Below are 17,310 nucleotides of genomic sequence, written 5' to 3'. Positions count from 1 at the left end.
GTACTTAGAACAAGGTTTGGCATACAGAAGGCCTTCAAGGATGTTTGCTCAAAAAGTGAGAAAAACATACTCCTCAAAAAAAATTGTGCACATCATGGTAAACGTATCTTTTTTTTTTTTCTACAGTGTTTCTCCAGTATACCACTCCCTTGCTCAAAAGCCATTTAGGTCTCTCAATTTCCTACCTGTCTAAAATAATAAAGACCATTTATGCAGTTACCAGCTGAATTTCTGAAACAGTATTTGTTTGTTATCTTTATGTTACTAATACTTAATGTGAGCATTTCCACCATGACTGATCCTCTTTTCTAATAAAATTACAAAAGAATTCTCTTTGTATGAGATATCTTTGACTTCTTTCTTAATTATGACAGTCAAAACTTTTTATGGGGCTGAGATTATCCCTAGTGAGGGCATTACTTATTTTTTGTTTGGTATTGAATGCCTATAACAAACATTCTTTACAGATGTAGATAGTATACAGTATTACAAAGAAAAAGGGAAAAAAAAATCCTCCATGAAGCCATCATACAAATATCATTGAGAAATTCCTTTCCGATCTTTTTTCTTTTAATATAGTTGAAATTATTCTGTATTTACATTTTATATGCATGAAGTGAAAGTCACTCAATCGTGTCTCTTTGCGACCCCACAGACCATACAATCCATGGACTTCTCTAGGCCAGAATACTGGAGTGGGTAGCCTTTCCCTTCTCCAGGGGATTTTCCCAACCCAGGGATCAAACCCAGGTCTCCTGCATTGCAGGCGGATTCTTTACCAGCTGAGCATTTCATTTAAATGTTTATATGATCTTTTCACTTAACACAATTATTTTCCTATACCATTAAAAAGTTTGTGTTGATGCTTTAATAGGTATATATTAAGTCATCTTATTGATGTAATGTATTTACTTACTTGCTTCTTTACCTCTTCTTCCTTTAAATTTTTTTACTATGCCTAATAGTTTTTTGAAAATCTGAGGTACTTTCCTGGGTGGTTCCCGCAGAAGAGTCTAACTGAGAAGATTGGGCAGACTTAGAAAGTTGGAATCTTAGGAGAACATGGATCCCATTTCACTTTTGACCAAATACCCTACTCTTCCACCAAAACAAGCCCTTTTTGTGCAGAGAGTTAACTGGTTATATATCATTTTAATAGTTAGCACCTGTTTATTATAATCCTTAGAAAAATAACTCAGATTAATATTTCTTAAAGTATATTTGGCTTCCCAGGTGGCTCAATGGTAAAGAATCTGCCTGCCAATGCAAGAGACACAAGAGACTCAGGTTCAATCCCTGGGTCAGGAAGATCCCCTAGAGTAGGAAATGGCAACCGGCTCCAGTATTCTTGCCTGGAAAATTCCATGGACAGAGGAGCTTGGTGGACTGTGGTCCATGGGTTCACAAAGTGTCAGACATGACTGAGCTACTGAGAATGCAGACAAGTTTGAAAAACATCAGTAATTCAAGACAGTCTACAAAAAGAGAATTTCCTTTTTCTTACGGGCATAAAACACTCTATCTCCAACTTTTAAAAGTTTATGATACATACCAGCTTCTCAAAGAGTAAGGAGGACACATTTCCCAAAGTTTTTGATACTGCAGATTGTTTTTCTGTATAATGACTATGTGGACTTTCCTGGTGGTCCAAAGGTCAAGAATACGCCTGGCAATGCAGGGTACACAGGTTCTATCCCCGGTCCAGGAAGATTCCTCATGCCACAGGGCAACTAAGGCCCATATACGACAACTACTGAGCCTGCGTAATAGAGCCCAGAAGCTGCAACTACTGAAGCCTTGCATGTGGAGCCCATGCTCTGCAACAAGAGAAGCCACCACGACAAGAAGCCCACATACCACAGCTAGAGAGTAGCCCCTACTTGCTGCAACTAGAGAAAGCCTACACACAGCAGCAAAGACCCAGTGCAACCAAAGCTAAATAATTAATTATGAAACTAGATAATGGAATGGTCTTTAGAACTGGGTTACTCAAAATGTGTTCATCAAACTGATGTCAGTCCACAAACTGTTACTAATCCTTGATCATATAAGTACAGAAACTGGATGTTTAGAAAGTTTTATAGCAATTTAACAGCATCATAACATTCAAGCTTATGATTTTGCAAACGCAAAGGTCTTAGTTGAAAACAAATAAGAAAATTTTTGGTTTTCCCTGGTTGTCCAGTGGTTAAGACTCTGTGCTTCCAATGCAGGGGGTATGGGTGTGATCCTTGGTTGTGGAACTAAGATCCCATATGTCATGTGGTGCAGCCAAAATTTTTTTAAAAAGAAAAAACGAAACACTAACAACAGCAACAACAACAACTAATAAAAAAAATTTAAATGTTCAAAGACATTTTAGTTGTTCAGTAGTCTTTGAAACTTTTGGAAAGATATCCTTAGTGCAAACAATGAATATCTTTTCTTCACTTAACACTCAGTCATCAATAAATCTTTACTGGGTGTATACTAGACACAGGTTTAGGTAAACCTCTGCCATCAGTGATGTGAGACTCTAAAAGATACATTTACTTCTGAGCCTATCTATAATCTCAATTGCAGGTGCTCTCCAATTCTATCAGTGGATTGATATGATGCTCAGAAAGGTTGAAGGGCGCTTAAATTCTATTAAAAATACTTTTTCTCTTAAGATCTTTTGAAACTCTTCTTGATATTTATAAGAAGTCTTTCCCCTCATTTCTCATCAACATCAAATTCATTAACTATTGTTTGTCCCCTATCTGGACAATGTAAGCCTCACCTTTTCTTTTTCTGGTTTGAAAAAGGCTGCCTGGAAGCTAAAACAACATTTTCCATATTAGTGAGAGAACATGCAAATAGAACAAAGAAGAGGAATATATCTCAGGTAATATGAACGCTGTCCAGTTCTTACTGTCTCCAAAACAAGTCAGCTCAGTTCCAGTGCCAGCTCAAGTAAACAATTCCCATGTGACTCAGAGATCTGAGAAGACTCAATGATGAGTAGTCTTTAAGGCTTTGTTACCCCACAGCATGACTTCAGAGAGGAGAGTTATGGAAGCCATTCTTTACCAACCTTGCTTCCATTGAGAATCCAGTCACTCCCATCCTTTTTGGCATTTGTTCTTATTCCTTGCAAATCACTGTAATTGAAAGAAATGATAAAAGAATTCATTAACTGGCAAAAAATAAACTATGCAAATATTGTTATGTATCTACTGTGATAATTTACACTGCTACACCATTATAAAAATCGACATTTAACTAATATTAGGAATGTTCACACAAATGCACTGAAAAATCATGTCTGATATATTCTAAACTGTTTATACAAATGAATATTTGATTGAGATTCATAGAGTAGCCTGATTTTTACAGAGCATAACAAGCCTATACTCATTCATATTTGTGGTTAGGACCTTGCTTCTGAGATTTCAAAACCAACCAAACATTGATTTACCTTCCAGCCCCAGGCTCTGTCATTGCTATGGCACCAATACATTTCCCTGCAACCATCTCGGGGATGAAGCGCTTAATCTGTTCTTCTGAACCATAGTTTGCAATATAGGGTATGACGATATCTGAATGAAGACTAAAACCTGGGCCTGTACAATTTGAATATGCTCTTAGAAAGAAAAAGAGAGAAGACAATTTAAAGCACAACACAGTTATTTTTTTCTCTTTTTAGTTCCTCTGATTCCTAATTAGAAAACAAGTACTAGAGAGTCTTTTTTTTTTTTGATGTCTGATCTTATTCATTTGTTACTCTTAGAACATCTCAGTTTTGATCTCTGGGCAAACCGTTCCTGGCATTCTTCTTTGGCCTCCTTCATTCTCTTGGCCAAAAGTTTCTCATATTTTGTAACCTTTCCCTTCTTTTTCTTAGTTCGCTGTTTCTCCAGAGCAACTTGCCGATGTTTGTGTTGCAGAACACGGGGAGTAACAGGCACTGAATCTTGGGTGTTCCAGTCCTGGGTTTCTAACCTTCATTGTTTATAGAGGCTTTCTCACAACATACTGGTGGACATCATCTTCTTCAGAGGGACTGAAAAGTTTTCGGATTCTGCTAGCTCTTTTGTTTTGGAGGGTGGGGGGATGTCCCGTTGAGCCCCTTGTTTTGGGGGGTGGGGGGTCTGCTAGCTCTTTTGGTCCCTAAGGGATGAGGCACAGCAGTATCAGTTGAGTCCAGGAATATCCGTCTCCCTATTGTTAATGACGACCATACTGAGAACACTCAGACTGGCATCCACAATGCAACCCCGTACAGATGTGCTCTTTTCCCCTCTGGTCTTCCTCAGTCTATAACAGGAATGCCCCTCACTCAGTAGCAGGCAGACTTGGTCATGGGTCAAGACACCTTGCTTCATGGGAAACCTGTTTGACATTCCCACCGATTTGGACCACATAATCCTTCTTATCTTCACCTAGAATGTCAGTGCCTGTGGTTATACATTTCTCACCAAAGGTATGAAGTTTTTGTTGAAGTCTTCATTCATCATCCACTTCAATATGTTTCTGGCAGCCAGCGGCCAGGAAATAGATGCTCAAAGGGCAGTACTAAACCCTTATCACATTATGTGATGACAGCTTGTCTCCTCACAAACCCATGAAGTTCCTGAAGGTTTTCTCTCTTTATTTTTTGCTAACCTTTTAATTTCTGGCTCTAACATAATAACAGCACTCTAGCAGAGCTCAACGATCACTTATTTAATGAATTAAAAGATAAAACATTAAAAAAAATTTACCACCTACAACTGTATTACCCTAAACACAGTAACTATATTCATTTTAGCAAATGACCTTTGCCATAAGGATATATGTATTTCTAATACAGCTGTATTAGAACTGGACATGGAACAACAGACTGGGTCCAAATTGGGAAAGGAGTACATCAAGGCTATATTTTTGTCACCCTGCTTATTTAGCTTATATGCAGAGTATATCATGAGAAATGCTGGAATGGATGAAGCACAAGCTGGATTCAAGATTGCTGGGAGAAAGATAAATAACCTCAGATATGCAGATGACACTATACTTATGGTAGAAAGCAAAGAAAAATTAAAGAGCCTCTTGATGAAAGTGAAAGAGGAGAGTGAAAAAGTTGGCTTAAAACTCAACATTCAGAAAACTAAGATCATGGCATCAGGGTCCATCACTTCATGGAAAATAGATTGAAAAACAATGAAAACAGTGACACACTTTATTTTGGGGGGGCTCCAAAACCACTGCAGATGGTTATTGCAGCCATGAAATTAAAAGGTGCTTGCTCCTTGGAAGAAAAGTTATGACCAACCTAGACAGCATATTAAAAAGCAGAGACATTACTTTACCAACAAAGGTCCGTCTAGTCAAAGCTATGGTTTTTCCAGTAGTCATGTGTAGATGTGAGATTGGACTATAAAGAAAGCTGAGTGCTGAAGAATTGATGCTTTTGAACTGCAGTGTTGCAGAAGACTCTTGAGAGGCCAATAGCAAGGAGATCCAACCAGTCCATCCTAAAGGAAATCAGTCCTGAATATTCACTGGAAGGACTGATGCTGAAGCTGAAACTCCAATACTTTGGCCACCTGATGTGAAGAAAGAACTGACTCATTTGAAAAGACCCTGATGCTGGGAAAAAGTGAAGGTGGGAGAAGAAGGGGATGACAGAGGATGAGATGGTTGGATGGCATCACCGACTCCACAGATATGAGTTTGAGTAAACTCTGGGAGCTGGTGATGGACAGGGAAGCCTGGCGTGCTGCAGTCCATGGGGTCGCAAAGAGTAGGACGTGACTGAGTGTCTGAACTAACTGAATACAGCTGTGGTCACGGCACGAATACACTTATTCATTCTCCCACTGCCATACATTTAGATTGCTTCCAAATTTGAGGGATTATAATCTAACAAGGCAATGATGTTTGTACATAGCTGTTATTTTTTTCTAACAAATTATTTCCTAATGACAAATTCCCCAAAATTGCATCCAAAGAGTAGAAAGATTTTCATTTTTTATGTATCCATGATTTCATCACCAAAGCACTTATTACTCCAATATATAATGCCACCAAAAGTATATGAGTCACTTGAACGTGCAAGCTTGTCAGTACTGGGTATTATGACTTTTCATTTGGACTACCTTTTGTACTCAAAATGATATATCTCTAGATATAATTTAATTTGCATCTGATTGGTAGAAAGGGTGAACTTTTTCATTTAAAAAGCTATTTGCATTTCTCTTTTGAGGATTTGATGGTTCAAATCTTTTCCCCATTTATCAACTGAAATCTCTGAAATAGTCACATGGGTCAATTAGAAATGAAGCAACTACTTTATCAACTTAAAAGGAGATTTTCAATCTTATAAGAAGATTAGAAATCATTTTTAAATCATCTCAGAAAGGTGAGAGAACAAAACAAGACTCAACTTCAAATGTTTTCATACTTACTGCTCCTCCCAGACAATAGCTGATGAAAACAAGTCCCCCCCAATGCCACCATGGTGATCTGCAATATTGATACCAAGTAGTCCTTGTTTTCCAGCTTTTTCCCAAAGCTCCCTACTCACTTCTCCAGCTTTCTCCCATCTGCAAATAACAAAACATTTTAAAATCAGAAAACGTGTTTTCATATTTTTTAAATGGCTACAATTTGAATTTATGAATGATTTTGAGCAGGAATGGTTCCTTAATTTAAGATAATAAAGGGGGTGCTCTCATACTCTGTGACAACAGTAGGGCCCAAGAGGAATAAGAAGGACTCCTTTTTCCCAGCAAGGGCTCAGTCACTGAAAAGCCATGGACCCTGTGTTTACCCCGGCCCTCCCAACTTCCTTTTTCTCTCTATGAACATGCTCTCCCTCCCTTGCTGTGGCAGGGGTGGGTGGGTGGGGGGAGCGGGGGACTTGCACACAGATCACCGTGGTTGCAGACCCCAAACTGCAATTCTCTGCTGATCCTGAATAAACCCATTTTTTTTTCTTTGCTTGAGAAATAACAGGCAATCAACTTGTCTTAGGTCAACATATAGATATCTTTAATTTTTTAAAGTCTTTGTTGATTTTCTTATAATATTGCTTCTGTCTTATGTTTTGGTCCTTTGGCCACAAGGCATGGGGAGGGAGGTGGGATGGGGAGGGAGGTGGGAGGGGGCTTTAGGATGGGGAACACATGTAAATCCATGGCTGATTCATGACAATGTATGGCAAAAACCACTACAATATTGTAAAGTAATTAGCCTCCAACTAATAAAAATAAAGGAAAAAATAAATAAATAAAACCAGCCTGAACATCTGGAAAACAAACAAACAAACAAAAAAGAAAACAGTCCTTCTTGGACTTCTAATGTGTATTACTTTAAAAGAAAATTTGCCACTTACTCTGCATGATAAGGAATCACTTCTTCTTGAAAAAATTTCCTTACACTTTCCCGGAAAATGTCATGTTCTAAAGAGAAGATTCTTCTAGTTCCTATATCTGTTAATTTTTTAGCAGAAGAAGTTTCTAGACGTTCTTCACCTCCAGAATGAGAACATCTTAAAAATACAAACACATTAAGAAAATTCAGTCAAAGGTTGCTCTTCACATCTGAATTAATGTCATCAAACAAAATGGAAAATTAATCCTATAGGATAACATGGAAAAAATTCTGACTCCCCTCCACCGCCCTCCCCACCCCTGAGGCACTTTAGAGATAAACAGAGAGTCTGAAATCATACAAACTGGTTCAGATTTGGGCAGAACCACTTTAGGATCTGCCTCCATTGGATGAGGTTAAGAAGTAGCTTACCCTGATTCAACTCAAACTTTACTTCCAAATCCATAAAGAGGACATGGTGCCTAAAACTGATCACATGTGTGAGCTGCAGTAGACTAACACTGTCATGTGATGCTAATTAAAGAACGTAAAATTCACGTGATGTCAACTAAATCATGCAAAATTCAAATAGTACAACAGAATAATCATCATCATGTGGTCAGTTGCTCGTTCGTGTCTGACTCTGCGCGACTCCATGGTCTGCCAGGCTACTCTCTCCATGGGATTCTCCAGGCAAGAATACTGAAACTGGTAGCCATTCTCTTCTCCAGGGGATCTTCCCAACGCAGGGATCGAACCTGGGTCTCCCACATTACAGGCAGATTCCCCACCATCTGAGCCATCACTTATATGTGCAATTTCCCATGCAAGTCAGGAAGAATAATATTGATATGTTTTCAAGTAATGTACAGTATTTAAAATAATGTAATCCCCATCAATATTTTATCCATAATTATACAATTTCAAATGGCACATATATAACATGCAAACTGTGATTTTTTTTAATTGATTAATTAATTTTAATTGAAGGATAATTATAATACTGTGATGGTTTTTGCCATACCTTCAGCAGGACTGTGTTGATTTTTATTGCTACATTACAACCTAATTGTAAAGCAATATCAGTTTCTGTAGGGATTAGTCCAGAATTACTCAAGATCTTTGGAGACTGGCCTTTCATCTCCCTGCAGTGCCCCATACCAGGCTTCAAAAAAGACAAAAAAGTTCCTTTTGTTAAATGGTCTGAATTCAGATCTCCCCATTCCCTAGGGGTACACCTAAAAAGATTTCAAAACTCTGTGTACCACTTTGTACCTTTTGAGCTCACATCTAAAAAAACTTTTTATCAAATATTTGAATATTGCCAAAAAGTATTTTTCTGTTTTGCACGATACTGTTTTGGGTTTCTCTCTTCCTTATTAGGACTCCGATCTGATCCTATCCTTTCCTTCCTTTTCCTTTTTCTTCCTCTTCTTCTTACTCCAGAAAAGACTAAGTCTTCATTATTGGCAATTAAGCATTTCTTTTTTCTCCCCTGAAATGGGCTATTTTGTTCCAGTTTATGTGTCTTTGCTTAATGCAATGAACTGAAATGCAATGGATTAAACTGCACTCGCTTCCCTCCCCTCAACCCAATTCATATGTTGAGGTTCAAACTCCCAGTGTAATGGTATTTGGAGATATGGCTTTGAGGAGGTAATTACAGTTCAATGAGGTCCTAAAGCTGAAATTTAAACCAAGAAGCTAGACTTACGTTATAAGAAGGAGAAAGAGAGATACAGTTCTGTGTGCACACAGGAAAGGTCTTTTGAGGGCTAAGGGAGAAGGGGGCTGTCTACAGGCCAGAAAATCAGGTCAGTACTGAAATCAGATTGACTACAGTCTTTGCAGCTGAAGATGGAGAAGCTCTATACAGTGAGCAAAAATGACCAGGAGCTGACTGTGACTCAGATCATGAAAGCCTTATTGCAAAATTCAGACTTAAATTGAAGAAAATAGGGAAAACCACTAGGCCATTCAGATATGACCTAAATCAAATTCCTTACAGTGGAAGTGACAAATAGATTCAAGGAATTAGATCTGATAGACAGAGTGCCTGAAGAACTATGGATAGAGATTCGTAAGTTGGACCATAAAGAAGGCTGAGTGCCAAAGGAGTGATGCTTTTGAATACTGGTATTGAAGAAGACTCTTGAGAGTCCCTTGGACAGCAAGGAGGTCAAACCAGTCCATCCTAAAGGAAATAAGTCTTGAATATTCATTGGAAGGACTGATGCTGAGCTGAAGCTCCAATACTTTGGCCACCTGATGCAAACAGCCAACTAACTAGAATAGACCCTGATGCTGAGAAAGACTGAAGGCAGGAGGAGAAGGGGACGACAGAGGGTGAGATGGTTGGATTGCATCATTGACTCAATGGACATTTTTTGAATTTGAGCAAGCTCCGGGAGATGGTGAAGGACAGGGAAGCCTGGCTTCCTGTCAGACAGGAAGCTGCAGTTCATGGGGTTGCAAAGAGTTGGACACAGCTGAATGACTAAACAACAACAGGCCAGGAAGATGGTTCAGACCAGGAAATGAACTGTCCGGTACCTTGATTTTGGACTATTCAGCCACTAGAATTATGAGGAATAGATTTCTGTTGTTTAAACCACCTAGTCTACAGCATTTGGTTATGGAAGTCTGAGCTGATTAATACACTTAATATGTATATTGCGTCATTTTGCTTTAGGCTTACCTATTATAAGTGACTCTAAGTTGAGTCTTATTTGTTAATATAATCTGAGATGTCTTTTAAGTGGTAACCTTTAGTTGAGAACAATTAATAGTACAATTGTTATTGTACTGTCTGCTGTTTATCTTCACTGATATTTTTCTGGTTTGCTACTCTGTCTTCCAAATCACCATTTTTAATAGCTTATTTATTCACATAGCCAACAAATACTTTCTGAGTGTGTAATATGTACTAGGAACCATGCAACTTGGGATATCAAGCAACTTGGGATACAATAGCAAGCAAAGGTCTTGCACACCACTGTAACATTAAAGCAATACAGAAAATAAAATCTACTTCATTCTCTACTGAAAGGATTGGTTCCAATTTCTTTATAATATACAATGTCTTGGTCCGTATTTCCTCAAGCGAAAAAATGTGCCGAGACTAGGGTACTGAGACTTGAAGACACTGAATCATTTGTCAGCATGATTAGTAAATAATAGAGTGCAACTTATATTTGAGTCTTCCTGGATCTTAAAATTTTATATCCCATGTAACATAAAGGAAATCTTTGGAACATTTATAAATAAAACATACTAAGACACAGGAAAGTGACAGAAGTGCCAGAAAGAACAAAGATGTTCAGATCAGTCAAAAGTGTTCAAAACAGAATGTGCAGGGGGAAGGAAATCAAAACACTTGGCAGTAAGTTTTTGGAATAGCCATTTTTTTCCAAGACCAAGGAACCAGTACTAAACATATTGGCCCCTTTTCTCCCTACAAAAACCAGGAAAACTGTACTGAATAAATTGTTCATTGTTTTCCTAATGCATTAAACTGCTACTAATCTAACAGGCTAGGCTCTAATTAATATCATAATTTTTTAAGCCTCATTTACACTATAAAAGAAGGGAGACAGTCTCCACCAGTACCTTCAGGTTGGGAGCTGGTGATAAATACACAATTTCAGGCCTCATCCAAGGCTGACTGAATCAGTCAGCATACTTGACCTGTGAACAACATAGGGGTGAGGGACGCCCAACCTTCACACAGTCAAAAATCCAGGTGTACCCCATCATCAGCTCTCCAATATTGAAATTCCTCCAGAGCACAGTTCTGCATCCTCGGATTCAAGCAACCAAAGACTGTGTAATACTGTAGTGTTTACTACTGAAAAAATTCCCATGTAAGTGGACTCTCAAAATTCAAATACAAGCTATTCAGGCCTAACTGTATTTTAATATTTTATCCTAAATGATTCATATGCACGTTAAAGTTTAAGAAGCCTGTGTGAAATGAAAATATCTCCTGCCATATTCATCAACAAGAAATGTCACAGCCATCAGTGATTTCTGGCCTCCAAAAGTGAAAGAGGGCTCCTCAAAATGAGATCATCAGATGCTGCCATCCCCCCACAGTGATTGCTGAGGAGCTGGGGGAATGCAACAAGCAAGGTGAATAAGAAAACAGGATTGGCTCCAGATAGCTGAGGTGCATATGAAGGAATGAATTCATTGAGCCAAGAGGCTTGCCTCTTCCTGTACATAGAATGCTAAATTCCTTAATTTGATACCTGATCTTTGATGTTCAGACTGCCATCTCCCTTTATTGCAAACTTGTATATAGCCTGACTCTCTTCCTGCCTCCTTGGAGCAGTTTTCTCAGAGCTTCTGAGAGGCTGTCTCCTGGGCTTGGAGTCCTAAACATTTCCACCAAATAAAATAACTCTCTACTTTCAGATTGTGACTATAATTTTTTGTCGACACCTGTTATAATAAAACTAGAGCCTCTGACCTATTTAGAGGGTCCCTCAGGTCCTCTTTGTTCCAATATTCTTCGTATGTGTGTGCTAAGTCGCTTCAGTGGTGTCCGACTCCATGTGACACTATAGACTGTAGCCTTCCAGGCTCCTCTGTCCATGGGATTCTCCAGGCAAGAATACTGGAATGGGTTGCTATGCCCTTCTTCAGAGGATCTTCCTGACTCAGGAATCTAACCTGTGTCTCTTACATCTCCTGCTTTGGCAGGCGGGTTCTTAACCACTAGCACCACCTGGGAAGCTCATTCTTCCTATCCATCAACCAAAACAACATGACAATAGACAATGAAGAAGCAGGTATGAAAATCAGGCAGTCTTAATTTACAGACTTAAGAGAAGGCAGTTAGGAGGGGGAATGTTTGGGGGAAGGATGGGGGAAGGGATAGGCAGGGAGTTTGTAATCAACATGTAGACTGCTATATTTTAAATGGATAACCAACAAGGACCTACCACACACAGGACAGGGAACTCTGCTCAGTGTTAGAGGCAGTCTATATGGGAGGGGCTTTTGAACTGTGATGTTGGAGAAGACTCTTTAGAGTCCCTTAGAGTCCCTTGGATTGCAAGTTAAACCAGTCAATCCTAAAGGAAATCAGTCCTGAATATTCATTGGAAGGACTGATGCTGAAGTTCAAGTTCCAATACTTTGGCCACCTGATGTGAAGAACTGACTCATTGGAAAAGACCCTGATGCTAGGAAAGACTGAAGGCAGGAGGAGAAAGGGGTGACAGAGGATGAGATGGTTGGATGGCATCACTGACTAGATGGACATGAGTTTGAACAAGTTTCAGGAGTTGGTGATGGGCAGGAAAGCCTCGTGTGTTGCAGTCCATGGGGTCACAAAGAGGCAGACATGACTGAGCGACTGAACTGATTGACTGACATGGGAGGGGAGTTTGGAGGAGAATGGATACATGTACATGTATATGTAAGGCTAAGTGCCTTTGTTGTCCACCTGAAACTATCATAACATTGCTAATTGGTTATATGCCAATATAAAATAAAAAGTTTAAAAAGAGAAAAAGAAAATCAGGCTGTCTTCTATTAAGCCTGTTATTAAGGGATCTACAAAAATGCAATACAATGTCACTCTTCTCACTTTTTCCTTTGTGGAAAAGTTAATTTTTATAAAAATGTTGTTTATGTTAACATGTAATGAGCTAGTTTTATGTGAACTAAATATTTGTAAAATTTCACATTTTCAAATTTTGCATGCTTGTCTTACACCTAGTACTTCTGAACTGATTTTTTTTTAAGGTATAACTTATGTTGATTTTCACTGAAATCATGGTTCTGTCACTACTTTTGTAAATTAATCTGAAAGGATACGCTTGTGAAAGTGCTCCCCTTTTATCATCAGTGTAACTTGCTATGAAAATAAGGTGTAACTTTGTGACTGAAGACTTCCAAAGAATGAAGACAATGGAATGTTTCATTTTCAAAATTGTGACATATTACCTGCAGCCACAGATTCGGTATCAGATGTGAGAATAAAGATTTTTGGTACATAAAAAAAAATTCTCTCAGTTTTGTAGATATCTGTTGACATCAATGTCCATAGATAAAACTAACGTAAACAAAAGATCTTTGAGGCCCTCTCATTTTCACAGCAGGCTTTGCAAGTGGCTCTGTGGTAAAGAATCTGCCTGCCAAGCAGAGGATGAAGGTTCAATCCCTGGGTGGGGAAGATCTCCTAAAGAAGGAAATGGCAACCCACCTCAGTATTCTAGCCAGAGAAATCCCATGGACAGAGGAGCCTAGTGGGCTAGTCCCTGGGGTCACAAAGAGTCCGACAGACTTAGCGACTAACAACAAAGTTTAACAGGACAAAGTTTAAAATCCAAAAATTTGAGCATCACTGTCTTATGAAGTTTGGGAGAGAGCTTAGAAAAGTATGTGTATTCAGAAGTAAAGTTACTCCTCCATGAAGCCTTCCCAGCCCTCCTCAGGAGCAGCAGGAAATTTGTTTCCATCCCCATAGCATCTTGTGTGTGTGCAGTCTCATGTGACTCTTTGCCACCCCATGGATTGTAGCCCACCTCTCCAGCATTGGCAGCCCGGATTCTTTACCACTGAGCCAGAATCTCCAAAATGATGCCGTAAGTTGATTTATCCATCCTGTCACTTTTTTAAAAACTTTTTTTTCATAGGGAATGAATAAATAAACAAGTGCTTCCAGTTTATTTATCCAATGATTGTATTTGAGGTGTCAGCCGGTATCGGAAACTTTTGATCTTATAAACATTACCTTAATAATCACCGAGTCACTTAGAAACTCTCTCCATTAATTCCCATGCAAAACTTAACTATAAGGATTTGTTAAGCCTTACGTTAATTTCCTTATCTAATGCGGCCATCACCAGGTCTTTTCCTGTCCTGGGATGTCTTTTCTGGGCCAGCATCGCTCGCTGCAAGTGCTTTCTTTTCTAGAGATTTGGAAGGCAGTGAAAGTCCTGCTTCCTTCCAAGTTCACAGGTTGGCTGTGCCTTCTGCCACAGATCTAACAGGACCAGAGGTCGTGCCTCGATTCGAACTCTTGCCAACTGTGCCCGAGGGTGCGTCGACGCTTCGCAAGAACTCTAGGAAATGCGGACTCACAGTGCCCCTTGCGGCCCTCGGATCCAGACGGGCTAGACCGGAGCCTCAGGAGTATTTGGGGACACCCCCCCCGCGCCTCCCGCCGCCTTTGGCTGTGCTCGCGTTGAGGCTGCTCGCCCGGCGCCCGCCCTGCTAACCGCTGCGGGTCCCACCAGGTTCTGGGAGTCCAGGGGCAAGGCCCAGCCTCTTCTCCCACCCACTTCCGCCCCCACAGCTCAGCCCCAGCCCCTGGTGGTGAGACCGCCGGCCCCGAGAGCGCGGCTCCCTTGTTTTCCGGCCCCCAGGAGTGGTGCGCGGGTCACCGCCTGGCCCTGCAGCCCCCGGGCCGGACTAGCTGGAGCCCGGCCGGCACTCACCTCGAGGCCGGCGGCAGGCACGGTGCAGCGCGGCCGCCCCACAGGCGCAGGGTCCCGCGGAGGAGGCGCGTGGCCATGGCTGGGACTGCGAGGGCTGCTGCGAGGGCTGCCGCGGGGGCAACGCACATGTCTCCTCGGGACTCAGAGCGCGCAGGGCGAGGGGCCGGCCCGGGGCACTATCCCTGAACCTTGCCCCGGGGCAGTCCCGCCCGAAAAGCGTCGCGCAGCCGCCCTGGAACCTGGGCGTGCTTCCGGAGCGGTGTCCGCGGCCTCCCATCCCCGGTGCCTGCGGTGGGTGAGCCGCCCAGCGTTGGGACACGCCCCCCCGGAATCTTACCAAAGGAAAGACTCCAAGCTGGAAATTGTTACTTTTTTCCTACGGCGTTGTTGTGTATCTAAGCAGTTCTTTTCCTTGTTCTGAACCGCTTTGAGGAACCGGTGTAAGTTATGGAGCTTCAGAAATCCACTCAAATACAAACTCACAAACTTACATGAAGTACCTTTCCTTTTCCTTTTTTTTCCTTTTTAGGATTTTTTCCCCCTTATTATTTTTTTAATTGAAGTAGTTGATCTACAATATTAGTGTCAGGTGCACGACGTGCCTGCGTGCTAAGTCGCTTCAGTCCTGTCTGACTCTTTGCGATCCTATGGACCGTAGCCCGCCAGGCTCCTCTGTCCATGGGATTCTCCAGGCAAGAATCCTGGCGTGGGTTGTCCTCCAGGCTGGTGCACAACATACCAATTCAAAATTTGTGTAGCGAGATGGATGAAACTGGAGCCCATTATACAGAGTAAAGTAAGCCAGAAAGATAAAGAACATTACAGCATACTAACACATATATATGGAATTTAGAAAGATGGCAATGATAACCCTATATGCAAAATAGAAAAAGAGACACAGATGTATAGAACAGAATTTTGGACTCTGTGGGAGAAGGCGAGGGTGGGATGTTTCAAGAGAACAACATCGAAACATGTATATTATCTATGGTGAAACAGATCACCAGCCCAGGCTGGATGCATGAGACAAGTGCTCGGGGCTGGTGCACTGGGAAGACCCAGAGGGATCCGGTGGAGAGGGAGGTGGGAGGGGGGATCGGGATGGGGAACACATGTAACTCCATGGCTGATTCATGTCAATGTATGACAAAACCTACTACAATATTGTAAAGCAATTAGCCTCCAACTAATAAAAATAAATGAAAAAACAAAACAAAACAAAATTTGTGTAGCTTATACTCCATTTTTAAAACATTTTATTGGGGGTATAGTTGATTTACAATGTTGTGTTAGTTTATGCTGCATAGCAAAGTGAATTAATTATACATATACATATATCCACTCTTAAAAATTCTTTTCCCATATAGGTCATTACAGAGTAGAGCTCCAGGTGGTATATAGTAGGCCTTATTAGTTATTTTTTATTTTTATTTTTGTTGTTGTTTTGTTTTCCAAAACTCACCTATTTTATATATAGTAGTGTGTCTGTGTCAACCTCAATCTCCCAATTTATCCTTCTCTTCCCTTTATCCTCTGGTAAGTTTGTTTTCTACATCTGTGAGTCTATTTCCCTTTTGAAAGAAAGTTCTTCATTTGTATCATTTTGATACCCCACATATAAGCAATAATCATGATATTTGTCTTTGTCTGATTTCACCTAGTATGATAAGCTCCAGGTCCATCCATGCCACTGCAAATGGCATCATTTCATTCTTTTTATGGTTGAATAATCTTCCATTGTATATATGTGCCACATCTTCATTTACCCACTCCTCTGTGGATGGATATTTAGGTTCTTTCCATAGCGTGGCTATTGTGAATAATGCTTCAGTGAACGTTGGGGTACATGTATTCTTTTGCATTATGATTTTCTCTGATGTATGCCAAGGAGTAGGATTGCTGGATCATATGGTAGTTCTATTTTTAGTTTTTTGAGGAACCTCCATACTGTTCCATGAAATTTATTTTCTAACATTGCAGATTGATTTACTTCACATAAATGACTGTAAACACTATTTTCAAAGAAATGTGATGTTATCATTTTTTTTCTCACAAAAATTAGTAGCCATTTCTTGGCAAAAATTAAAACATGTTCAGTATGAAACTTTAAAAATTTAGTTTTGCTCTTCAATAGTATTTTATTTGAATTCATGTCTTGCCATTTCCTTTTTGTTCAAGTCATCAAATACTGTTTAATAATCTACAGTTCTTTGTTTTAAAAAAGAATCTGCCTACAAGGCAGGAGGCTTGAGTGCGATCCTTGGGTTGGGAAGATCCCCTGAAGAAGGGAATGGCTACCTACTCCAGTATTCTTGCCTGGAGAATTCCACGGACAGAGGAGCCTGGGGTTGCAAAGAGTTGGACATGACTGAATGACTAACACACGTCTATTTATTTTTGGTTGTGTTGGATCTTTGTTGCTGTGCAGGCTTTTCTCAACTTGCAGAGAATGGGAGCTACTCTCTAATTTCAGTACATGGACTGCTCATTGTGGTGGATTTCTTGTTGTGGAACACAGGCTCTAGAATGGGCAGGCTTCAGTAGT

General features: G+C 40.3%; 1 protein-coding gene across 2 annotated transcripts in view; it reads right to left on the bottom strand.

Annotated features, from left to right (window-relative positions):
• The window catches only part of ACADL (acyl-CoA dehydrogenase long chain), a 41,685-nt gene extending 26,676 nt beyond the window's left edge, over positions 1 to 15,009 (bottom strand). The window contains exons 1-5 of one of the 2 annotated variants that reach the window (XM_065930653.1): positions 14,766 to 15,009; positions 7,337 to 7,492; positions 6,408 to 6,545; positions 3,440 to 3,604; positions 3,056 to 3,122 (exon numbers count right to left, since the gene is read on the bottom strand). In XM_065930653.1, coding sequence (XP_065786725.1) covers positions 3,056 to 3,122; positions 3,440 to 3,604; positions 6,408 to 6,545; positions 7,337 to 7,492; positions 14,766 to 14,893 — 654 coding nt within the window. In that variant the 5' untranslated portion in view covers positions 14,894 to 15,009. The remainder of the gene's footprint in view (positions 1 to 3,055; positions 3,123 to 3,439; positions 3,605 to 6,407; positions 6,546 to 7,336; positions 7,493 to 14,765) is intronic. The other variant, XM_065930652.1, reaches the window with a different exon arrangement.
• Between the last annotated feature and the right edge of the window lie 2,301 nt (positions 15,010 to 17,310).

This window comes from Muntiacus reevesi, chromosome 3, assembly GCF_963930625.1.
Source record: "Muntiacus reevesi chromosome 3, mMunRee1.1, whole genome shotgun sequence".
In the NCBI taxonomy this organism is placed as follows: Eukaryota; Metazoa; Chordata; class Mammalia; order Artiodactyla; family Cervidae; genus Muntiacus; species Muntiacus reevesi.
This window is presented reverse-complemented; position numbering and strand designations above follow the sequence as displayed.